General features: G+C 38.9%; 2 protein-coding genes across 2 annotated transcripts in view; one reads left to right on the forward strand and one right to left on the reverse strand.

Annotated features, from left to right (window-relative positions):
• LOC131066300 (rab GTPase-activating protein 22) overlaps positions 1-27,158 on the forward strand; it is a 263,646-nt gene that overhangs the window by 172,601 nt on the left and 63,887 nt on the right. The window lies entirely within an intron of this gene.
• Positions 25,684-26,390, reverse strand: LOC131066303 (uncharacterized). Its single transcript, XM_058001028.2, has 2 exons — positions 26,236-26,390; positions 25,684-26,135 (listed from the first exon to the last, which is right to left on the reverse strand). Exons 1-2 carry the CDS (start codon positions 26,366-26,368, stop codon positions 25,960-25,962), a joined length of 309 nt encoding a protein of 102 aa, XP_057857011.1. The 5' UTR covers positions 26,369-26,390; the 3' UTR covers positions 25,684-25,959.

The following is a 27,158-nucleotide window of genomic DNA, read 5'->3' on the forward strand; positions in this document are numbered from 1 at the left end:
AGATGATGCCCTTTAAATAGATTTTACACAAAGGAAGAAACTTAGCCACGCATGGTGACCAAAGAAAAACCGATTTGCTATAAAAATGCCTTGAAAAATGCCAAGGAAGTAGTTCGAAACTGATTTGATTCATCATTAAATACAAGAGAAAGCAAAAACGATTTAGGATTGAAAGCATACCTTAAATGAGAAAGGTGCTAAATCTTGTAAAAAATGTGACTGGTTTTTAGGGCCCTTTTGGCAAATCGATTACCAAAAGTGCGCATAAAATAGCTTGAATGAAGTTTAGAATCCAACGTTTCTATTGAAGAGCCAAAAACGCCTTGGAAATAGGTGGATTCCAACCCTTAAACCATAACCAAACGCATAAATGCGTGATTCAAACAAAAACGCTTCAAGAGGACAAATGGCGAAGAACGAATTGGATAAATGCGTAGAAAAAGGGTTTGAATCCTTCAAAGTTGCAGCAAATCTACACTTGGAAAGAATCCCTATATTTCCTCCAAAAAATTCGAACCCAAATCAGCTTGCAAAGGCATGGAAGAAATTTCGGGTTTTAGGAACAAAACAACAAGTTTTCAAAATGTTCATATTTTTGCCTCTAAGGCAAATTTCGGGTTTTAGAAAAGGAATTACAAGTTAAATTACTTGTAATAGGGAAATAGAATTCCCTTTACAAGTGATTTCACTTAAAACATGTAAAGGGGTTTTAAAATCCCATTTACAAGTTTTATTTTAACTTTATAAAAATAACTTTAAGTTACAAAGACATGCAAAGGGGTTTTAAAATCCCATTTACAAGTTTTATTTTAACTTTAAGTCAAACTACTTGTAATGGGGGTTTTAAAACCCCCATTACAAGTTTTTATAAAAACTTGCAATTGGAGAAAAATTCCCCTACAAGCCTAAAAGCTTCAAGGGGGTTATGAAAAACAAATTACCAGTTACTGGTAATTATCGAAAAATTCCCCTACATTGAAGCAAAAACATAGCAAACGGACTCGAAATGCGACGAAATTCGAAACGTAGCTTGGGGATGGATCAACGATCGATCCAGTCCAAGGATGGGGCGAATTTCTGCCTCGGGAAGCATGCCATAGAGTAAAATTTTTCATTTTTTAACAAAAATTTCTATGTGATAGTCCAATTTTTGAAATCAAAAATTGAGGACAACAATATATTCCCAAAGGTATCCCTCCACCCACTTATTGACTATCTCTGTCTGCTCATTAGTCTGGGGGTTGTAGTTGGTGCTTGGGGTAAGCTCGGTCCCGTTAAGTCTAAACAAACTTTACCAAAAGTGACTCATGAACCTGCTGTCCTTGTCATCGACTATGCTCGTCGACAACCCATGAAATCTGAATATTTTCTCGAAGAACAAATCTGCCCTCTATACTGCTGTATATGTAGTGGTGATCGAGAAAAAGTGCAAATTTTGTAAGCCTGTCCAACACAACATAGATGCAATCTCCCTTGGGCTTTTGGACAAGCTTGTGATCCATTAAGATACGCTCCCACTTCCTACTCGAAATGGGTAGGGGCTGCAATAAACCTGCCAAAAAAGTGTGCTCTTGCTTATTCTGCTGGCAGGTAGGACACTCATGCACATATTTAAGGACCTCTGGTTTGAGACCCTTCCAAGTGAACCTCTCCCATATCCGCCGATATGTCATATAGTACCCTGGATGTTCGGCCATAGGTGCATCATAGAAAGCTCTCAATATCCGCCTCTTCATCTCCGATCCTGGGACTAAGAAGATCTGCCCCTTTTAAATGGTGAGCTCACTTACAACTGTGTACCTATTATCTTGTACCGTCCCATTAATAATACTGGCGCCCCACATGTCTTTAGCATACTCAACAGAAATCAACCCTCGCCAATCATTTGCAATCTCCCCAATAGAGCATAAATGGGGTCACCTCGAAAGGGAATCAACAACAATGTTTTTCTTGCCCTTCATATAAGCAATGCCAAAATCGTAAGCTTGTAGCTTACAAAGCCACTTCTGCTGATGGTCATTGAGGTCCCGCTGACTAAGGAAATGTTTCAGGCTATTATGATCCGAATAACTACAAATTTTTTCCCCACCAAGTATTGCCTAAATTTAGCCAATGCATGCATAATGGCTAACATCTCCTTGTCGTTTATGCTATAACTTCGCTCTGGTCCCCTCAATTTCCGACTCTCAAATGCTATAGGGTGTTTGTCTTTTATTAATACTGCACCAATCCCCTCTCTTGAGGCATCACAGTGTAGCTCAAATGGTCTCGTGAAATTGGGCAAAGCAAGAACTGGGCATGAGCTCATCAATTGCTTAAACTTATCAAAACATTGTTGTGCTTGCTTCGTCCAAACGAAGACCCCCTTCATCATTTCTGTGAGAGTTGCCGCCTACTGTGAGACCCCCTTGACAAAGTGCCTATAGAAACCACACAACCCAAAGAATCCCCTAAGTTGCGTGAGATTTTTTGGGTGGAGGCCAATTAAAGATAGCCTAGATCTTATCCGGACCAACCCTGACTCCCTTTGAGCTGATAATATGTAATAGGCTGCCCTATGAGTGCTCAACGTTTCTCTTTCCAACTCACTAAGGAATTTTGTCAAACAAATGTCATACACTTAATTGCTAGTTGGATATAAACCAATGACATATTAGCGAACAGTTTACAGGCATTGTTGAACTCTTTCAACTTTCAATATTCACTGCTACATTAGTTTTTCAGAGATGACCGCAATCTTATACAAGTAGAATGATATGTAGACACACAGTATTATAGAGCCCATTATAAAATACAACAAAGGTTGCTGAAAATCAAACAAGGTTCCCTTGCTTACTCATAACCCAAAGAGGACTGTCACAATGTTCCGAAATGTCCATTCCCAAGCCATCAAACAACAACTACCAATCAAGTTTGAACATACCAAATGGAGGGGTCAGCGAACAACTGGATATTCCCTTTGACTGGTTCAAGCTACAGAGGAGGCAATAGAGCAATTTCCAGCACAGAATTGATTGTCCTGTCTAGCATCAAACCGGCCTAGCAAGTGGAGAAATCGAATTTGCTAGACTCAGCCCAAGATGTCACCTTTGGTTGGACCAACAACAAAGATTAAGAGTCACACCCAATAGAGAATAATCACGACCAATAGTGAATAATCAACCCAACAATAAGAACACAACCACCTACACAATGGGAACACAATAATGTGAATCACGCCTAGCATTATGCAGTTGCCTTGCTTTGAGTGTCGGCGCTCAGGTAAGAGTTTCGCGCCTAGCAACACCAAAGTGCCAAACCTCAGTTCAACACTCACAATGTAATACACTCACACACCCCCCAACAATTGTGCTTGGAATTATTAACTCAGCTCACATAGTTTCCTGGTTGATCAGCAACCACGAGTCTTCAAAGACTAGAATACCTGACAATACGGCTTAGCATAACCCTCCATTCTAAGCCTCCATTGTGCCTAGCTCTAACATGCATAGCTGATTTGGGAAATGTGGCTCAAGGAAAGAGTTCTACCTCCAAGCTTATATCTACCACGACTTGTATACTTGTAGCACAGAGCAAATTCCTTCATTGATTCTCTACCTTGTATTTTCCACGGATGCTTTGCATTAAGCAAACATTATTTCCAAACAGCCAACTCCCTAATTTTCTGTGAAATTAAAACTTTCATTCTCTACACAAGCCACTGTAGCTTGTTTTTTGAAGATTTCCCAAGCCTGGTGTTGCACAGGTGTAGGAAATGTCGCTAATGAGGGATTTCATCCCCAAAAGCCCAAATATTTTCAGAATTGAATCCAAAAACACAAATCCCAAGAATACACAATTTCCAAGATGTCCTCTTCAGCATTAAAAGTTCTCTTTTATAAGTCTTTTCGGGCATGTTTTCCAATTCAGCACAAATGCGGGATAAAAAAATGTTATAATAAAATAATATTAACTCCTTATGTCCCATTTAAAGGGGACTTTTAATATTTTCCCTTTAAACATTAGTCCCAACATTTAATAATAACAAGTTAAATATTTAAATTTAACTTTAGAAACTTTTAGTTTGATCGCCAATTAATAATGGGCTCATTAAATTGGCAAACTAGGCGAAGAATTAAATGCACCAAAAGTATTGACATCCAAAAATGCATCAAAATTTACCAGCCACTGAACCACAATTGACTTACTATAAATAGTAAGTATCTGGAAACCTTGACAAAACACCTCCGATTGGCCTGAAACTAAAATCGCCTAGGCCAAATCCCTCATTTATCCCTGTAAAGACTAGGTTAGCCCTCGGGACAAAGGCAGAACGGGCTAACGACACATCATCTGATGTCAGGCTAAAATGGGGACATTACAGTCTGCCCCCCTTGAAATTGCTTGTCCTCAAGCAATCTCACTATAACCCCATGGTAACTAATTTGAATCATGCTGAAATTCAGTATAATCCTAGGGTCCCAAATCAATCCAGTAGATACATAGCACCATCTACTCCGAGCTCTAACCTGCTGATCACCTGTACCAAAGACGTCCCATGAGCCTCCACCAAAGGAAGTAATCAAGAACCGCATAGACTGAAACATCTCCCTGGAAAACGGCTCTATGAAGGAATCATATTAAGAAACCATGGGAGTGAAATATGGAATGTCAACAAGGATTGTGACAGCCCACTCATCTGTTGAGCTGCTAATCATAGTGTTTGCAAGGACTTGAATCAAACTCTGAGCGGCCCCCCCATGTTGATATTGCACTACTCTGACCATGATTAATAAATTATCATACGCAAACTGCACACTCAACCCTTGAATCCCCATTGGAAAAACATTCTCAGGACCAAAATGGAATTTCCTGAGAAAGCAGATAACAAACTAATTGTAAATCACGATCCTGAGCAATTGGAAAAACACCCTACTCATCTTCCAAAAGAATCCATTCCAAACTCCTCACCAAAAACCATCCTGAAGAAGAATGAAATGTCTACAAAGATTCAACCCCTCCCATTCAGAAGTTGAGGATAGCTGTACCACGCCAGAAGGATCCCCTACAACTGTCACCACATATGTCAGTGAGTGCCCAAAATTGCAAGTATGTAGACCTAAAACTATAAACTGCATCATTGTAATATCCCGGATAATTTTTTTTGGTTTTAAGTGCAATAAGAATTACAAACAAACACATAACCCCTTAATTTTAGAAAATATAATCTCAATGCTTGCTGAAATTGTAACCCTTCCACTTTCTGATCACCAAGTGCCCAATGTGAAAAGGCGAGAGCATACAGTGATAAGGGGTTCGTTAGCTCACTGATCTGTTGGAAATTATGAAGCAAGTACAATGTTGGGCGGCAAGCCAACCCCTTCCACTTTTCAGTGGGATGAAGAACAAGAACTTGGCGGTAAACCAGCCAAGGGAACAAAACCATAACCAGAACCAAATCACTCTACCGCTTATGCAGCGGGAAGACTTATGCATAAAAACTATCACTCGATCGCATATTTCAGCGGGAGGACAATACCACTCCACCACTTATTCAGTGGGAGGACAGAAGTACAAAGAAATTACAAACACTAAGGCGGCCCAGCCAGCCACTTCCACTTATGCAGTGGGGATTACAATGAACACTTCAAGTTCAATAAGAGGTTAGTACTACTAACCAATGATACAAGATGATTACAATGAAGTACTACAACATTCAATCATAGACTAGAACTGATTTCAGGCTAAAACATAAAAACAACAATTCTGATATAAATACTAGCATCTCCAGAAATGGGCCAACAACATAGAAATGCACATCACTCTTCCGAATCAGCTCCAAAATGCTCATGAACTCAGGCGAATAACTACTATGACCAAGGCGAACCAACCAGAGCTCAAACCAACACCCAAATCACTACACACAACTGACACACAAACCAAGGCACTCCAAGAAAGGTACGACTAGCTGAAAATTTCGGTTTGCTCTAAAAAAATCCAATCAATACCAAATCCAATGCCCTTCCAAAGAAATGATCGCCTCTCTAGTATGCTTCCGACGAGCCTCTACCCAGAAGAAACGGACACTCAGGCAGAGACTTATGAACAGAAATCCGCTTCAGCCACTCCAAACCAGCAACATAGAAAACTCACCAAAACTCTAAAACTGAAAATCCTCACACCAAAATCAACTGTCAATCACACCCACCAGCTAGGTACTGTATTGCAATTACGAAACTGTGCTAGCTAGGAAGCCTCAACTCCGAAGCTCAGTTTTGCTCTCCATTTAGGCAGCATAACAATGCAAATTCTTTAGATGATCCAAATGAGAGCCCAAGGCTCTTATTTATAACTTTTTTGCTCCCTAAATTCAAATGCAAATGCAAATGCAAATGCGCCCAAATACATTCAAATTACATGCCACTTCATTACTCCCCCCAAAGGTGCCCAAATACATTTGAAAAGTATAAAATAAGTCCCTCAAGGATGGCGTCCCCTTCCCTTAGGCAAGTTCGAACTTTTGCCTAGGATAATAACTTGCAAACAAGACATTGTGTGATGCTCTTGAAATAATACGATTTCCCTTATGCCATTGACTTAGGAAAAAATGATAAAATCACTTGAATAAAATAAACTTCTATTTCCCAAAGTCGTCCAAAGTAATATAATTAAATATTAACCTTAGAATGCAGTGTTAATATTTAATAAATCATCCTGCAAGCCAAATACTGCTCAAAACCCAAATGAATTGAGGACTGAAGTGTTGAACCATCCACGAGACTGAACTAAATCTATGAACTGCCCTGCTATAAATAGAATCACCTGAATTGATACTTCCTAAAAATAGTAAGTCAAGCAATATAGCTCCGAAAAACATCATCGTTGTACCCAGTGACGGAACATGGAAAACTCAGTAAGATAGCACCATCTAAATAGTCAACCCCTGACTTACTAAAAATAGTAAGTTCATGCTGCACCAATGTTTGAAACCCTAATTCTTCATTCTACATAGCCTAGGGGTCCTTGAGATAGGTCAATGGACCACTGGAAGCACATCATTGAGAAGGGGACATTACAATCATCAACTCGATAAGGAACCAAATCCTAGTCAAGATTTCCCTCCAATCCACCTGCAACAGCTGTAATGGCCTCGTACATATTTTGAAATAGGGGGTAGCAACAACAACACAACCACACTGTGAGTCCCCGACACAAGGAATAAATCCACCATGATGTCGCTGCATTACTCTGTCACCCTGTACAGTTCAATGAAACCAAATCTCAGACACCTGCTTCTGTAGACAACTAGTTGGAAAAAAGAAGGTGAGAGACTTGCCAAACTTGGAGTCAACACTTGTTTTCAGAAATAAGTCATACCAGAGTGGACCCATATGATCTATACTGAATTCATCTTTCCCTGCCATCAGTGACGTGGTCAAAACCCGAGTATGTTGGCTAAAGGTAAACTGATAAGCATAGCTCACTATATAGTCGAGGTGAAACACTCCTGCTTGCACCAAAGGAGTAATAGAGTGGTCATGTGAATTCCACTCTGTGCTGGCAACAACAGAAGATGACTCACACATCATGGCAAGAAGAACAAGTGCATCAACATTACCATCATGAGTACCCAATTTTACGCTGATGCCCGATCCTGTAATCAAATCCGATGTGTCTGAATCATCAATAATGCAATCTACCCAAAGTGGTCTCCTATAGATATGAATGACACCCATCATAGGTGCATAAAAACAAATGCCAACCCCTGTCAAACTGCTGGTATAGATCAGATTAGCACCATGTAACTAGTAAACCAAATCCACAATAGAGGAACAAGTATCTCTACCACCCCAGGAAGGTAAGATCTCATCATTCTTCCATCCTCTAACTCCAAAATGGAAATCCTAATCTCTCCTATCCTTATCCATAGCCGCTGCCCTCAAAGTGCAACCTGATATTATTCTGATTATCATTGTAGGACAGCCATCAATCAAAGAAATAGGAGGTAAAACCCATAAGGATAGTGCTGGAATACTGTAGCCAACATGTTCCTCTCCAAATTGTAGATTGAAATCATTCAGAAAGATGCTGAAGTCATGTTGTGCCATCTCATACTTATGGATTTCCTCAATTCCCTCAATGATTTGTTTGACCTCCAATGTTCTTGCATCATACTTTTGGGACACCGATGGACCAACAGTGGTTTCCTCCGCTTAGTGTAAAGGAGAGTGGGCCATGCTCAACTGTAAACAAAGTTCATCAATTTCTTCCTCATTCCTTCTCAAGGCATCTCAATAGATCTCAACTAGGTTGAAAAGGTGATCACGATCTGAAAGATGTAAATGGTTTGTCTTCATTGTTCCCATACCTTCTTTGATCAACTGCTAGCTATCAAGAGAAGACTCCACTTCAATTCCCTTTTGTCTTCTCTCTAACTGAATCATTCAAAGGTAATTTTCAACCAGCTTAAGCATCTCATCATGACGAGATAAGGCTGCCACAATCCCATCCTCATTCACCTTCAGCTGATTCCATAAATTGTGCGAACTGTGAAAAGCATTTGACTGTGACTGAAATTTTTCTTCTACATAGTCCTATAGAGACAAACTGTGGTTTGAATATTAAGAGTAGTTGATAAGATTTAATAGCCAATTCAGCTTGCTCCTAATGTCAATTCGGGATCGTAGACTGATGAAAGGTATAGTGGCTGTTTGCTCGAGGGATGAAGATAGCAAGCCAAGTGAGGATGAATGCAGCTAGAACACACAGAATTAAACTTGCAGCAAACCAGAATAGAAGTGGCGATAGGAACTGTCACTTCCTGGTGACAGGATCAGCACACACAACAAACTCTAAAACAGAAACAATAATAATTCTAGAAATCAAACTCACGACTACAAAGAAAACTAATCTAAAATTTAGAAAGCAATATGAAGCATAAATAACTAGTCTAGAAAATAATCTCATGAGAAAAAAACAACCACCTACAATTGTAAACAAAATAGAAATGATATTTTATAAATAACATAAATAAAACACACATCCAATCTAATAGTAATCACCAAACATTTTGAGAAGTGGATCTTGCCTCCTCAGGAGATTTGGTGAAGGAGAATGAACAACTCTCTACACTGCTTTGATCAGAATAATATTATTTTATTCATCCAGAAATATTACAAAGTGTGCATACAGAAATCTGCCTGAAGATATCTTCTATGCTGCTCACCAATATTTCTATTATAAATCTGCTTCCCCCCTTGTTTACAGAATACGCATATATATAAGTATATGCTGAGTTTATAACAACTGATAACTAAAGAAATATTAAATAGTTTGTTTCAACAAACTGGTGAGCAAAAAGGCTCACGTAAATCCTTTGGGAATGGCCACAAATTATTAAGAAATCTGTTGTAACAACAAGCAAAAATAGAGATGGGAATGGTTACATTTTTCTCTAGCTATGCAACCACTTGTACCACAGGTTCCCTCGACAAAGTGAATCCTCCACATATCATTCTTCACGTGAACAAAATCATTAGTCATTGCAGAAAAATGTGGAGTCTTGGCTGGCCACAACAGTAAATCAAGAATTATTAAGTTCAGAAAACCACCGGTAACCTCCAAGTGGTTCATTGTCTGAAAATTCTGCCACGTGAAATTTAATTGGGCCCATTCTGGACAAAACCCATGTCGTGGATTTTTAAGATTCGTCCTCATTTGCTTGCAGATTGCAATACAAAATTGACAGGCATATTATCTCATGCAGATTTCACTTGATGTGACATTAGTTATAGATAGGACATCATGAAATAAAGATTGGAGGCATTCTTCTATTAATGGCAAATCAACATTTAAAATATTAACTAAACATTGATGTGTATAGCCATGTAAGTATATTTGACGCCTCTTGAATATGCATTGGTCCATATCATTGGAATAAATAATGCTCTGAACCTATGTAGCAAGAGTCCACTTGGAAATGACAAGAAGCTTCCTACTCAAAATATGGCAGGAAGCATGTTGCAAGATATATATTTTTGACATGGAAGAAATATTAGTAAACACAATCTGATATTATTTATTCATTATTTTATCTAAAAACTTGATTAAATATTACCTATATATATGAAACCATATGCAACATAAAATGGTAAAACTGTATGGAAATGGTATATAGAAATGTATATGGAGGCATATTGGAAGGCATAAAATATGGTGTAAAATAGAGCATATTTGGCTCTCATCAAGTCCTGTATGCACACATTATGCTCTGGAATTAGACCAGCACTAACTCCACCTGAAGAAATTTCCTTAATGCCCAAATTATGAGTCTCGGTACAAGGAAGTCCAATTCGCTCCATAGACTCAACATCCAACTTAGCCAATTCCCTAGAAGATGGTATGCTCTCATCATGCAGTTCTACTGGAGCAATAGTGTGATCTTAAGTAGACTCCTCAAGGAAGTTTTTCCCTTCCACTGTTTTATCAATGAAAATCTGCACATCACTAATGAAGAGTTTTGAGAACCCCACACATGTAGTGAATGACTCTAACTCCATAAACTCCTCCTTAACTGTATGGAAGTCATTATCCTTATTGTTTCCCTCAGGCAAGGTAATGGGTGTAATCATAGCTGAAAGGTTCCCATCAACATTAGGATTGTCTCTCACCTGAAGAGGAGGTGATACCTGTAAACCCCACATGATCAATTCTTCTGAAGTTTGTTATTCCCTGAACTTCTCAATCAAACTTCTTGAGAAATCATAGGCTGCAGCTGAAACATGTAGCTCACTTCTCCAAATGTCTAACAATTCAGACCGCAACGGCTTACAAATAGCATCATTCTCATCTAAGATCATGGACAAGATGTCGAACATATTTGTCTTTACCCTGTCTAGATGGCGTTTCCTGATGACGGCTATGAAACAATGGAACATTTGTAGAATCAACTCATCACAATGAAGGTCCAACATAAGGACAAATGATCTAGTCCTTGCCATAATGTCTAAAATTTTAACTCTTCTACCAAAAGTGGGAGCTTTGACATCTTGTAACCCTTGTAGACTCTCTACAATCAGCTGTAAAACCTCTTTCATTGTATCATCATCTCCATAAGGAATTAGAGGTGTCATAATCCTCATGATTTTAGATAAGCAAGAAGTTACCACCAACTTAACCTTATCATCTACGCAAATAGACATTATTTCCAAACAGCCAGCTCCCTAATTTTTTGAGAAATTAAAACTTTCATTCTCTGCGCAAACCACTGCAACTTGTTTTTTTGAAGATTTCCCAGGCCTGGTGTTGCATAGGTGTAGGAAATGTCACTAATGAGGGATTTCGTCCCCAAAAGCCCAAATATTTCCAGAACTGAATCCAGAAACACAAATCCCAAGAATACAAAATTTCCAAGATGTCCTCTTCAACATTAAAAGCTCTCTTTTATAACTTTTTTTGGGCACGTTTTCCAACTTAGCACAAATATGGCTCCTTATATCTCCCAATTAAAGGGGACTTTTAATATTTTCCCTTTAAATATTAGTCCTATAATTTAATAATCACTTAATTTAAATTTAAATTTAACTTTAGAAACTTTTAATTTGATCGCCCAATTAATAAATGGCTCATTCAATTGGCAAACCAGGTGAAGAATTAAATGCACCAAAAGTATTGACATCAAAAAATTCATCAAAATTTACTAGTCACTGAACCACAATTGACTTACTATAAATAGTAAGTATTTGGAAACCCTGCCAGAACACCTTCGATTGGCCTAAAACTGATATCGCCTAGGACAAACCCCTCATTGATCCCTATAAAGACCTGGTTAGCCCTCAGGACCAAGGCAAAACGGGCTAACGACACATCATCTGATGTCAGGCTAAAATTGGGATAGTACATAATATACCCCAGGTAGAGGAACTCAGTCATCTCAAACTCGCACTTGGACTAGGACTCCCTCTCCAAAGTGCCTGACACCTCCTCTAGGTGTCTCAAATGCTCCTCCCAATTCCAATTGAATACCAAAATGTCATCGAGGAAGATCAAAACGAACCTCCTCAACTGGTGTTGGAAAAATTTGTTCATGCAGGATTGGATGTGGTTGGTGCATTGGTTAAGCCAAAGGGCATAACCAAGAACTCGAATTGTCCACAATGGCATCTGAAAGCTGTCTTCTCCACATCCTCCTGTCTCGTTTGTATCTGATGATAGCCATATCTCAAATTGATCTTGGAGAAGCAACATGCTCTATGTAACTCATCAATATGAGGTATGGGGTACCATTTCTTAATTGTCTTCTTGTTCAAGGCATGGTAGTCAATGCACATGCGAAGAGTCCCATCCTTCTTTTTAACCAGTACATTGTCAATGCAAATGAACTCTTACTAAGCTGGATGTGATCCATCTTGAGTAGTTCCTTAATGGTTTTCTCTATTTCGTCTTTGAACCCCGTGGGGTGCTTGTATGGGGCAATGGTGACCAATGTGACACCCTACTTCAACTCAATAATAAGCTCTATGCCCTTTATTGGAGGTCTGCCAGGTGGTATGTCACTAAACACTTTACTATGTCTAGTTAAGATTCTCTGGATGTTCCGAGGATAATCTTGCTTCATTTGCTCCACTGTTGTAGGCATCAAAACACACCTTGCAGCCCACTCTACCTGATCATGTTCGATCAACCTCTCCATCCTTAAAGAAACCATATGAAGACTCCCATCTATCATCCCTCCTAATGGGTGTTTCCTTCCGTTTACTTGGAACCTCATCTCCATAGTGCGCACGTTGAGGTATGTTGGTTGAAAATTTTGTACACCTAGGAAGGCGTGCAAACTTATGGTTTCAGCAACAACGTGTGAGTTAAAAACTCTCATAATTCTAAGGGAAGGCTCCCCCTTTCCTACTTCTAACTATAAAAAAATAATTATAACCTATAAACACTATTTTAACTTGGGTGAGACAACGTTGTTTTCTCCTTTTCAGAAAGATGATATTCTTTTCTCTTTTTTTTAAGAAAAGAAACTACAACTTAGAGTAACAAATTCAAAAACTTTCAAGAAATTTCAACAATTACAAAAATACTTATACAATAGGAAGCAAAGTTTCCATAAAAGCACAAAGTCTTTCGTCGCTTCCCCGGGATGGGAATGTAGAAACAAAAGCTCAAAATCTTCACTCTTCTACTGTCCTATCTACCTTCCAAAATGATTATTATAGTAACAATGTACAACATACAACAACTCAAAGTTTGTCAATATAATGCACTTCTAGACTGCTATTGAATAAGAACAATTACAAACATAAAGTCTTGTAGCTTCTTCGTATCCTGACACTCAACTATGTTAATTTAACCCTCAATATTTGCAGCACAAAGTCTGCAATAAATTGGATTAAAGCTCTTTCCAACAACCTTACTTGAATCTCAAGTATATGCAAAAAAATATATCACTATAACATAAGAATACAATGAATATATGAACAAAGTATCAACACAAAGTCTGAAAACTCAAATGTTCTCCTTATATTGCTTGAGAGTCGGATTTACAAGTATAAAACAAAAAGTTTTTATCGCTGTAAATTTTTGTAGAGTTTTCTTCTTGCCAAAAAGATCCTTATTACATATAGCTCCCTCCAATATATAGGAGAGGGGCTAAGAGCAGAAAGTGGGAGAAGTCCAACTAACTAAGACTTATTCCACAAATAACTATGACTTATTCCAAATTACAATACTACCGTCTTTCGACTTGTAATTTGTTTACATGTAATTACAAGCTACAAGAATACAAGTAATGTGACTACTTGCAATTACAATTTTTGGCATTACATGTAATTTGTCAAAGGGAAATTACAAATGCATAATTGAAATTAATCTAAGTGTCTAGAACACGACTCTATTTACATCATCCTCTATCTAAGAGGTCTTCATGTTGCTGGCACTTGAAGTATTCAAGATCGGTGAAGATATTTGTCCAAGAACAACAACTTGCATCATTTGACCATGAATGGTAATGACAATGATCTAATGAAGATCAACCTGCAATGCCCCCTTTTCCGCTCTAGTTCGTTTCGGGGATTGTTGGCCAATCCCGAGACCCATTGGTCAGTCAGAGGTAGAATTTGGGTTTCCTATTTTTTCAGGAGGATGTTTTGGCAATTTTGGTGGCTTGTATGTTGGAGTTTTACAGTTTTGATTTTGCATTCTTTCTAGGTTTTCAGAAAGCTTCGCAATGATGGTACATGCGTGGCAATCAGTGAACTTTGGTAAAATTACTATTTTTAGTAAGTGGGGGTGAGGACAACTTATTTTTTTGGGTTTTCAGAGAGCTCCACAATTATGTGACATGCAACTGGATCTGAAGACTTTTACGGACTTACTATTTTTAGTAAGTTGTGACGGCTGCTCAGAATGTGGTTAAAATCACTTTGCAAACACTTACTATTTTTAGCAGTATGCCATTTATAGTAAGTACTATTTTTGGCAATGCTATTTTTGGCAGGTTTCAGTGGTCCAGTTCAGAGGTTTTTTATGGCAGTGTAGTTCCAGTGCTTTTGGCATCCAGCTCTTTTTGACAATTGTTCAGTGCTTGGTAAAAAAGTATTTTTAATATTTTAATGTTTCCCCCCCTTGGCCTAGGCGTGTGACTTATGTATTCCTAGTAATGACTTAAGGGGACGACTTGGTGATAAAGTATCATTTTCAAGACATAAGGTGGGCGTCCATTTTGGAAATATTTCATTTAAAGATTATAACCTTTAAAGTGTGCAAGCAATAGTTGATTTTGGCATCCCTTTTGGAGGAATATATGATTTAAAATAAAGGCAAATATTATATTGCTTTGGGTGTCCAAGTTGGTGTTTGACTTCATTTCATTTCATGTCAATTTGGAGGAAGTTGAATTTGAATTTGAAAAGATTTCTCGAGAAATGTAGGGCTCTACGCCTCATTTGGACATCCATGAATATTTGTAAGGAAGTGTTGCCGAATTTGTGCCAGACTTGTGCTTCGAAGTTCAAAGCTTCCTAGCTTATGCCAGTTTCGTGCTTGAGAGATAGCACCTAGTTGTTGGAGAGCCTATTTCTCATTCAGAGGAATAGAATGAGCTACACTGAGATGGATTTTGTTATTTTATTTTCAGTTTTCTGAGTGTTAGTGTGATTTTGTATGTTGCTGGTTTGTCCATTGCTGAAGTAGTTATTCGATCATATCTCCCTGCCTGATTGTTTGATCATTCTGGGTATTGGCTTGTTGGATCCCTCTCTGCTAGGTGGTCCTTTTTGTTAAGTTTCATGAATTATAGCAAAGAGCTGGATTTTTGAGGCAGATCGCCCCTCTCCAAGCAAGTCGTACCATGTTGGAAGAGCCCTTGGGATGCGTGCTTTAAAGTTTGAAGGCTTGTTTGGATTAGTTTGCTGGTTGAGACTTGGGTCTCCCTTTCCTAGCTCTCATTTGCCACTGATTTGGAGCTATTTAGAGGTGTCTTGAAGGAGATATGGGCTTCACAGTGCTGCTAGTCTGGTTTTTTGTGTTGCTGGTGTGTTATTTCAGATTTGGTAAAGTGTTCTTTTTGGCTTGTATTTTCCAGTATTCATGTTTGTAGCTTCTTGAAGTATCTTCTTGTATCTCTTAGAGATTGGAGCTTGATATACTGACAAGTATTTTGCAGAGTTACCATTGTAAGGCTGTATTCAGTAATACCGAAACAATCCATTTTATTTCTGCACTATAGTTCTTGTATCGCCTATTGGACAACTGTAAGAGGCTGGCTTGCCGCTTATCTCTATTCTATTTTGTATTCCTGTCGTCCCGCTGAATAAGTGGTTGAGTGATTGTCTTGTTTAATTTCAGTCTTCTTGGATTTGTAATTGGCTGGTTATACCGCCAAGTAGTTGTTAATTTCCAACATTTCTTTATCCCGCTGAAAATTGGAAGTGGCTGGTCCAACCGCCAATATGCATTATTCTCAATATTTCATCTTGCTAACGCTAATGGATGAAATTATTGTGTTTAAAAATTGAAAAAAATTATGAGGGACATTTCAATGGTATTAGAGTTGGTTTTCCTGCCAGCCTGTGAGTTCAGTTAATTAATTTCTCCCTGAGTGATAGAGAAATCAAATATTCCTGCCATCTTGTGCTTTCAGTAGAAATTCAGAATTTAATAATGGGTTCATATGAGTAGAGGATTAGATAAGAAATTCTTGGCATGTTTAAGGAATATGATACACTTCCTCAAGTTATTAAGGAAGAATTACCTTTCAATTGTTTCATGAACCACCATTCGAAATTATGCTACAAGACTGAGTTTGCAAAGAAAAAATACCATATGATAGCTCTTACTTTGCTTAATTGAGAAGAGGAAAGCAAAATTTCAAGTGAAGAGTTTGAGAATGTTGATGATGATTCCTATGACATGCATGCACCTACCATTGATGAGTTTGTCATTCAAGAAGAAGAGAAATCAGTAGTTGAGGTTGTGCATGATGAGTTCCTTAATGTTTCTTATGGAGCTAGTGACGGTGTTGAATGCACTCATATGCTTCTAGAGGAATAGCAAATGAAGATTGAAGAAGATACTTTGAAGAAGATGATGCCATTGAGATTATAGAACCTCAACCAGCTATGATAGATCAGCCACAAGGAGGTATGAATTCTTTGGGTTCCCCTCTAATTGAGTCTAGCATTGTTTCATCACCTTCACCTCATCTTGGCAAGGAGTCAAACCATAGTTTGGGATTTGTTGAGTATGATGATGTTCACCAATTAGCTAAAAATGATGATGAGACAAACTTTGAAGAGGAGGTACATGAGACTTGGGGCAGCCATGAAATCACTGTTGGAAGGTATGACAAAGATTCCAATTTTGGTATTCATCATAGTAGCAGTTCACTTTCTTTGGAAAATCAGTTTGTGGTTTCCAATGATAACCCATTGTTTGAGATGGGTATAGAGAAGACATATGACAATCCACTTTTTGAGAGGGAAGATGGAACATCACTTGGTTCTAGCCTTGCTCTTGGTGAGAATAGCAATGTTTGGAAACCAAGAGAAGATTCAAGGTCTAAGTTGGATTTTGGTTTTCAGCCTGTTGATGATCTATGTTCACATTATGGAATAATTGGTTACCCTCATGCAAGGTTGCATGGGTACGGGGGTACTCGGAGATGTTGGAGATTGGTACCGGTACGGCTATTTTTTCAAAATAGGAGATGGGGGTATTTGGAGACTCCAAATTTTTTTAAAATATAATTTAATAATCTATAGAAAATCTGAAAATATAATGACATTGAACTTACAAAACAAGAATTAACATTCACTTTGAAGTTTAAGTACACAAATGTGAAATGAGTCAAATCAAAATGTCATACAAATGTCTGAAAATGGGGTTACGTCAGTGGTTTTTACTTCTGCCCATGCATCGCATCAAACTTTTTGACTTTTGCGCGTGTTATTTAGGGTGGAGATGGGAGGGTTTGTTGACGTGGAGTCTCCTATGTGTAGAGACATCTCTTGACAGGTCTCCGGTACGGGAGACGCATACTGGAGACCGGTACGCGTTCTAGGGGGTTGGGTACGGGTACCCATGCAACACAACCCTCATGGTAGACCACCAGATCTAGATAATACTTGGAGCTATGGTGAACACTTTTTAATTGAACAAAGTAATTAGCCTTTTAGCATTTGGGATCTGTTGTCATCTTTTTCACACATTGCCCCATTGGAAATGGGGACCCCCTTTTTGTTTTTTTTGCTTTTAAGGGTTTTGCTTTGGCATCGCAACTGCTAATCACCAATCTTTTTGCAAATGAGGAGTTAGAGTTTTTGAGAATTCATCCCAAGCCAAGTTGAGAAATCATGCTTAGAATCATGTATGAATGTTGTCAAAGTGCTTAGAAGGTTTGAAGGACGAGGATCGCAATTGCTTTGGGTCATTTATGACAACTTTCTATTTTAGAAATTTCTGCTTTTTCTGCTTTTTTTGAAAGTAGAATCTGAGTTTTGTTCCTCAGATCATTTCATCTCTGCCCATGTCGTCAGAATTTGAAAATCTTGTCTCTAGGTATAAAAAGCAGGGCTTCAAAATTTTTGCTTTTTTTTGAGACTAGGGTTTTGTTCTTTAGGTCATATCAATCCTGCCCATGTCTTCAGTTTCGAAATTTTTTGCTCCTAAGTATAAAAAGCAAGGGTTTGAAATTTTTGCTTTTTTTCAAGATTAGGGTTTTGATCTTCATGCCATATTATTACTACCCATGTTCTCAGATTTTGAAAATTATGTCTTTAAGGGTAAAAAGCAAAATGCAAACCCTAATTAGGGTTTTGTTCCTGAAGATCAGCCATATTATTAGTGCCCATGTTCTTAGATTTTGAAAATAAGGTCTCCAAGTGCAAAAAGCAGAGTGGAGACCCTAATTAGGGTTTTGTTCGAGATGAACCAGCATAGTATGAACATGGCATGAACATTGTTGATCAAGTATAGAGGAAGAGTTTGGCTATGGCACATTGAAAATTTCGCCTAAGTTGGACAAGTTAAAATGGCAAATGATCAGTCAAATTTGCCCAAGGATGTCAAGAATGGAAGATGTTTAGGCAGGATCAATGTTCGCCAGAGCATAAGAAAGTTGTCCAAGACTCAGTCGGGCTCACCTTATGATCAAGTAAAATTGTCCGACAAATGGTAAACTCCTACCAATGGTTAATTAACTCTTGGAAAGAGTGAGTTAGACTCCTACTTGATATTAGACCATGTTGGAAGAAATAACTAAAAATAAAGTAATAAATAAATTGAGGCATGGAAGTGTAAATTAAGTTGGAAAATAAATTTGGCACATGAAATAAATTAAAATTATTTTCCAAAGTTAAAATTATTTTCAAGAATTATTTTTCAACACTTGGAAAAAAAATTCAAGAATTTTGGAAATTAAAGGAAAGTTCTAGAAAATTCCGTGATAAAGATGAATTTGAGAGATAAAATAAAACTTTCCCTTTTAGAAAGATTAAAATAAAAAAACACAAAAAAAAAAAATTGTAAAAAAAAGAAAAAAACAAAAAACTTCTAAGCTAAGGAATCCTAGACTCTATATATTTTCAACGAACTCATTTTCACAATTCATTATTCAGGTTGAGAATTTGGAGAGCAATTGAGAACAAAGGAATGGCCAAGGAAAGGAATGGCAGACAAAGGTTGTCTAGAAGTTTGGAAGATTGCACATCAACTGGAATGGCCAAGCCATCCTCAAGTCCGCCCATGGCATGGAAACATTCAAGTTCGCCTAAGTATGTTGGAAGGATGGCTAAGACTCTTCAAACTCCACCTATGTGCAAACAAAGTTGGCATGCTCATGGTGAACTCCTACCTTCAGTCAATTAACCCATGGCAGAGGTTCATCGAACTCCTACCTTTGGTTAAGGAAAAAATTCAGAAAAATTGGCTGTGTTGATACCTTGGAGAATAAAATTTCAAAATTTGGTTAATGTCAAGGAAAATTCCCTAAGCAAGAAGCAAATCCACCCTACCAAGTGTGTGGCACAAGCAACATGAAGTCCGCCTAGATGTATGTTCAAACATTATTCCAAGAGGAAAAGATGTCCAAGGCAATGCAAAGTCCACCCTTGGAAAAGCATGATCAAAGTCCGCCACAAGGAGAGAAATAAAGTCAAGCAAGCAAATATGTCGAAGCTTCTTCCAAGTCCGCCCTATGCATAATGTCCATCAACCTTCCAAGTTCGCCAATGCTAAGTTGGCAGAGATCTTTCAAAGTCTGCCATGCCTAAAGGGATACTAAGTCTGCTTGGGCTAGACACACATCAAGTATGCCCTTGGACTGTCTCAACCTTCATGAACTCTACCATGTCCAGGAAGACTCAAACTCTGCCCATCCAAGATAAAAGATGGTAGATAAAGCGTAAAGTCCGCCAAGGTAATGCAAAGTGGAAGCATGTCCAAGCTTCCTTGAACTCCGCCTAGGGACATAAAGAAATATGTCCAAGCTACTCCAAACATCGCCCTGCCCAAGCATGTGTCAAGTACGCCTTGGCAAGGAAGCCATCAAGTCACCAAGCATAAGAAGAATGTCCAAGGTATGAGAAAGTGAAGCAATCACCGGTTAGGAGGGACTTCAAAGAGATCAATCCGGACTGGTCAGCAAGAGTAAACACAACGGAAACATAGAGATATGATGGAGGCAATGCAGAACAAATTGTTTTATTTTATGAAAACTGATTACAACCAACCGGTAACAACCGGGTTACAGGAACCGGCTCACAGGCCTGCTAAACATGTTCAAAGTACAGAATAGGTCACAAGCGGGACCTTCAATCTTAAGATCTATCTTCTACGCTCAATCTATCTACTTGATTGTTCGATCGTTATGCTCAATACAATGATTTATACGATCCAAGGGGATCCAGTCGGCCCAAAAAGAGATCAAAACTTGAAGAACAAGACCGAACGTGTAAAACCAACAAGGTCGGCCTCTGCCAAGAGATTCCGTCGGAAAATCCAAAGGATGAAGTGTAGATCGTGGGAAAAGGTCGGCCACACGCTAAGGAATATCGGAATCAGCGCTTAGGGCTCCACAAGCTACGGAAGGGGTCCGGTAGATCACCAATGCAAATAGGTCTAGGCAATCAGTAATAGGAAATTGTCAACCGGTAACAGGAAACTGTCATGGAAACCGATAGCGATAACTTGCCGGAAAAAGATCCAAATGCTTTGCGGTTTGGGAATAAGGAAGATGATCAAGTCTTCAAGTAGAATCCAACTCCATAGGATCCGGTGAGCCAAAACCGGGACATAGAAAGAAATGTTGAAATTGCAAACAGAAAGCAAAACAAAAAGGAAAATATTTTTGGTTGATGCAAGATTGCTATGAACCAGGGATGCTCCTGCATCAAACATCCGGGGTTATTGAAAAAGTGAGTCTCTCACTTTGCTGGGGTTAGAGGAAAACCAAGGCGGTCTACCTCTGCCTGAGAAATCCAAGATGAATCTTCAACTGGTCTGTCCTTCCACTTCACAAGATACTCCTTATACTGACTGCTCTGGGTACTACGCCCAATCCTACTGTCCAAAATGTCTTCAATCTGATCCGTCTCCTTTCGGGGCAGCTGTTTCTCCAAGTCTGCAATATTGTCCTTACTGAATTCTGGTTCATGATACTCGTGAAGATCTGCAATGTTAAACACAGGTGAATACTTAGACTATCTGGTAACTCCACTTCATATGCATTCCCAGAACTGAACTTCCTCAAAATCTTGCAAGGTCCAAACTTTTTCATCTATAATTTGTTATAAGTTCCAACCGGGAATCTTTCTTTTCTCAGATATACTATCACTTCATCGCCAACTTCAAATTCCTTATGTCTCCTCTTCTCATCTGCCTTCTCCTTATACTTCTTGTTAATGTCCTTCAAATGTCGCTTAACCTGAATATGCAAGGCTGCCATGTGATCTGCAAAGTCTTCTGCTTCTGAACTTCTCTGGTCTACACTGCTAATATCTCTTAATTCTGATGTACCTCTAGGATGCACTCCGGTAACAATCTCAAAAAGTGTTCTTCCGGTACTCCTATTTACTGAATTGTTGTAGGCAAACTCTGCTTGTGCAAGGATCAAATCCCAACTTCCGGTTTTATCTCCAACTAAACATCTCAACAAATATCTCAAGCTCCGGTTAACTACTTATGTCTGTCCATCAGTCTATGGATGAAAAGTAGAAATGAACTTCAAATTTGTCTTCATCTTGTTCCAAAGTGTTCGCCAAAAATAGCCAACAAACTTAGTGTCTCTCTTTGAAACTATGCTCTTAGGTAATCCATGCAATCTCACTACTTCCTTGAAAAATAGGTCTGCTACATGTAATGCATCTGATGTCTTCTTACAAGGTATGAAATGAGCCATCTTCGAGAATCTAACCACTACCACAAATATAGAATCATTCCCTCTCGGTGTTTTAGGTAATCCAAGTATGAAATCCATGCTTATATCCTCCCAAGGTCTTACCAGTACTGTCAAAGGTTTATACAATCCCACATTCTGACTACTACCCTTTGCAACTTGACAAACTCTACAACTTTGCACATATTTCTTAACATCCTTATGAATCTGGGGCTAAAAGTACTGCTCATTCACCAGTGCTACTGTTTTGTCAATACCAAAATGTCCAGCTAATCCTCCACTGTGTTTCTCCTTTATCAGATTCTCCCTCATAGAACTCTTAGGTATGCACAACTGAACTCCTCTGAATAACATCCCATCCTGAATGAAATAATCCAACCACTTGCTTCTATCTATCATAACCGGTTCTCTACATGCTTTTCAAGGTTCTGCAAAATCCGGGTCATCATCATACAAGGTCTTCAATTCTTCAAATCCCAATACTGTCACTCTCATTTCTGTCAGCAAATTCCTTCTCCTACTCAATGCATCAACAACTTTGTTAGATTTTCCACTTCTATGCTTCAACACAAAGGTGTAACTCTGTAATGATTCTATCCATCTCATATGTCTCTGATTCAATTTACTCTAACTATTCAAATACTGCAAGGTTTGATGATCATCATACAACAGAAACTCCTTAGGCAACAGGTAATGTCTCCACTTGTTCAAGGCTTGAACTATGGCATAAAACTCTTGATCATACATTGAATATCTCCTCCGGGCATCATTCAATTTCTCACTGAGATAAGCTACTGCTCTCCCTTCCTGACTCAAGATTGCTCCTATTGTTGTTCCATTTGCATCACAATCCACTTGAAATACTTTATTGAAATCTGGTAAAGCTAACATAGGCTACTCAATCACTTTCTGCTTCAACAGTTCAAAACTTTTGTTTGCTCTAGTGGTCCACTTGAATTCCGTCCGATCTTCCCTCATGGTCTTTGTCATAGGGTTACAAACTGAACTGAAATTTCTGATGAACTTCCGGTAAAAACTAGCTAATCCATGAAATGATCTTACCTCTCCAATGCTTTCCGGTGTAGGCCACTCAACAATTGCTTTTACTTTCTCTGGGTCCATCTTCAAACCATCCTCAAATATCACAAATCCCAAATAGACTAACTCATCCTTCATGAAAGTACACTTCTTGATATTTATCAGCAACTTTTCTTCTCTCAACCTCCGCAAAACTTGTCTCAAATGCAACAAATGCTCCTCTTTTGTCCTACTGAAAATCAGAATGTCATCCAAAGATACAATAACAAACTTACCCAAGAATTTCTTCAATATGCCATTCATCAGCCTCATGAAAGTACTCGGTGCATTAGTTAACCCAAAAGGCATCACTAACCATTCATACAGTTCTTCATTTGTCTTGAATGTTGTCTTCCACTCATCTCCTTCTCCGATCTTGATCTGATGATATCCACTCTTCAAATCTATCTTTGTAAAGAATTAGGCTCCACTCAAACAGTCCATTATGTCATCCATCCTAGGCAAAGGAAACCGGTATTTCACTGTGATCTTGTTTATTGCTCTAGAATCAATACATATTCTCCACTCTTCATTCTTCTTAGGTGCTATTACTGCTGGTACTGCACAAGGGCTCAGACTTTCCCTGATCAAACCTTTCTTCAACAGCTCCTCCACTTGTCTATTCAGTTCTTCATTCTCTGTCGGTGTCATCCGGTGTGTAGCTTTGTTAGGCAGACTAGCTCCAAGAACCAGGTCCATGCAATGACTGGTACTTCTCACAGGTGGCAATCCATCAGGTACATTATCTGAAATGATGTCTTCATATTCTGTCAGCAAATCTTTTATCTCTTCCAGTTGTTCCTCTTCATGCTCTGGATTCTTAGTCTTCTTAGGAATTAAGGCAAAACACACATTCTTATGTCTCGATCAAAGAAACGAGACACGGACTCGGCTCGGACTCGGCAAGGCCGACTCGGACTCGGACTCGGGACTCGGCGTCAGACTCGGCTCCAGACTCGGCTGGACTCGGGAAAGTGAAAAACTCAAGAAATTTAGAGATTTTTAAAGATTTAAAACTTGTTTCAGACACCCTTTATTGAATACACCTTAAAGACACAAAAACATCATTAAACTCGGCTCATTTGATTACATACACAAGTATACATCAATAACATAAGCATAAACGCAAATTGTAGCTGAAGAAAATAAGAAACATAGATATATAAATATTGTCAAATGTATACAATATTACAAAACTCATGGAATAAAAAATCCATGTCATCATATGATCATCATCAAATGTTTCATACAAATACCAAAGGTAAATAGTAAATACTAAATACAACTACAAGTGTACAAGCCTATGGCTGAGAGGGCCGTGCACCCTCTCGCCCTGGTCCCCTGCGAAGGCATTTAAAGTAGGTCTTGGATGATTCAGCAGCCATAGTTGCTCCCCGTGACACCATGCCATGCTCACCAACATTAGGAACGGCTGTGTCATGCTCACCAACATCAAGAACAGCTGTGTCACTCTGAGTCTCAGTATTTCCTGTCTCTGCTCGTGCTCTTTGCTCCTCCTCTGCCATGGCTACAACCTCAGCCTCTATATCTACTTGGTCGATCCAATCAATGTCATCATCACTAAATACAACTGTAGGAGTCCCAGGAGCTGTCTGATTCTCATTAGCCCACTCTGCTTCAAGATCAACCTCATCTAGAATGATAGGAGACATGTCAACTGTTGCATTCTTTCTCATTCTCAGGCGGAGGTTGTAGTGAACAAAGACGAGATCATTCATCTTCTCCACAGATAATCTATTGCGCCTCTTGGAGTGTATGTGCTCAAACATACTCCAATTGCGCTCACAACCTGATGCACTGCATGGTTGGCTCAAGATACGAATGGCCAACTTCTGAACATTTGGTGTCTCTGGGCCAAAAAAGTTCCACCAATGATCTGAGTTTGAAATGAGAAAAATAAATAGAATCAGTCTCACTCATGAACTCATTTAACAAGTTACAATATAGTATTGAATAAAACTAAAATTAAGCCTAACAATTTATTTTTACCTGGCATCATAGTTGTCCTACCATCTTTGGCAACAGGACGAGAGAAGGTCTCCCCTTGTGCATCTGAGAACATCTGTAGCTCTCGAAAAAGGTCTATCTGAGAAGTACCAGCAGGTCCCATCTTCTCCATGATTGCATATAGCCCATTAAGGACCTCCGCATCAGCCTTGAAAGAAGGGATAAAACGGAATGCCGGATTCAGATAATAGGCTGCCGCATGGATGGGCCTATGTAGCTGATGATGCCATCTCCTATCAATGATCTCCCAAATGGGACCATACTTGCTCTCATCTGCTCCATAGACGAATCTGATGGCCTCCTTTGCCCTATCCATGCCCTCATATATATAGCCCATTGCGGGCTTATCTCCATCCGCAACTCGCAACAAAACCACCAAGGGCTTAACAAACTGCAAAATTGAAATTATTGTGTAATTTAGAAAAATGAGCAAATAAGAGAATACATATAATAAGTTATAAAACATGAAGCGAAATTGTAGAATTTATAAAAAAATTACCTTCACTATCTCATCACAAGGGACCCAAAAGCCTTGCTCATCAAAAATGCAGTCTGCCATCTCTATCCCTGCAGGGGTGGTAGCATAGGATGAGGAAGACCACTCCTCACCAACAATCATACGTCTCAAGGCAGGCTTAGACCTAAGCATGGACTGCAATGTGAGGAAGTTTGTGGAAAATCTTGTGATTCTTGGACGATGCAACTCCTTCTGCTCTGTGTATTGTCTCATAAGAGCCAACACCCATGAATGATTATATACAAATTTGCAGACATTTCTTGCCCTTTCTACACATCTCTTGACCCATGGGATTTTTCCAATACCCTCCAACATGAGGTCAATGCAATGAGCAACACATGGAGTCCAAACTATAGATGGGTGCCTCTCCATCAATAGTCTACCTGCAGCAACATAATTTGTTGCATTGTAAATTGTAATTAATGGAGGTACAAACTACAAGATAGTAATTAATTTGCAAACAAAATTAGTTTGTAATCAAAAGTTTACCCGCAGCAACATAATTTGCTGCATTGTCAGTCACCACCTGTACCACGTTCTCCTCACCAACATCTTCAATCACCTCCTCTATCTGCTCACATAGGTAGGTGGCATTCTTGCAATGGGCGGAGGCATCAATGGACTTGATGAAAACGGTGCCCCCTGAAATAAAAAAATAAAGCTAGGTCAATGTTCATTCAATAAACCATTAGATAAAAAATAAAAAATTAAAGACTATATGAAACTAAAATTAATCAATCACCTGCGGAAGAAACAAGAAAATTAAGGAGAGTTCTATTTCTCCTATCCGTCCAACCATCAGTCATGATGGTGCAACCTTTAGTGCTCCATATGTGGCGTTGTTCATCTAAATCCTTTTTCACATCATCCACCATTTGAGACAAAATGGGTCCCCTTAAATCACCCTCACTAGGGGCTTTGAACCCCGCCCCGCATATGGTAATGGCATCAACCATTTGTTGCAAATAAGGAGACCTGTCGCAAAGAAACTCAATGAGATAAGTTAAGTATAAAAATTCAATGAGATAAGTTAAGTATAAAAATTAAAACAATCAAAGTTATCAAACATAAAAGTTAGTAAAACATTCACCTGACTACAAAGAATGGAATACAGCTGTAGCTCCAAAACCTGCCAATTGCCATTTTAGCAGCATCATGGACCTCCTTGTTCCAACCCATGCCCTCAAGTGACGGTTGGGACCCAGGAATAGTGCGAGGCACAAAGAAGGAATCCAACCTAGATTTACGAATCCTAGGTCCAATGGTAACATTCCCACTACAACTACTAGTGGTAGGAGCATGAGAAGTGGCGGTGGCACTGCCACTTATAGAAGCAGAAGCAGAAACGGAAGCACCAGCAGTAGCAAACTGAGTGGGACGATATGGAGGTAAGGAAGAAGGGCCTCCAACACAACCTAACTGTGTCCCTCTTCCTAAAACTGTCTCTCTCCCAATGACCGCTCGATCCTCCTTTTGTTTCTTTTTTCTTTCAATCTCCTCAACCATTACATAACAATCACGTATGGCCTCAGAGACTGCTTTTAGGCATGGTTCGGCATCATGTCCACGCACACCAGCAATATGGTATTTCAGCCTATATATACCTCCATGGAATATTGTTTTGCAAAACATACATTTTGTTTGCCCCTTTCCTTGCCCTGGAAA

Source organism: Cryptomeria japonica, chromosome 8, assembly GCF_030272615.1.
Source record: "Cryptomeria japonica chromosome 8, Sugi_1.0, whole genome shotgun sequence".
In the NCBI taxonomy this organism is placed as follows: domain Eukaryota; kingdom Viridiplantae; phylum Streptophyta; class Pinopsida; order Cupressales; family Cupressaceae; genus Cryptomeria; species Cryptomeria japonica.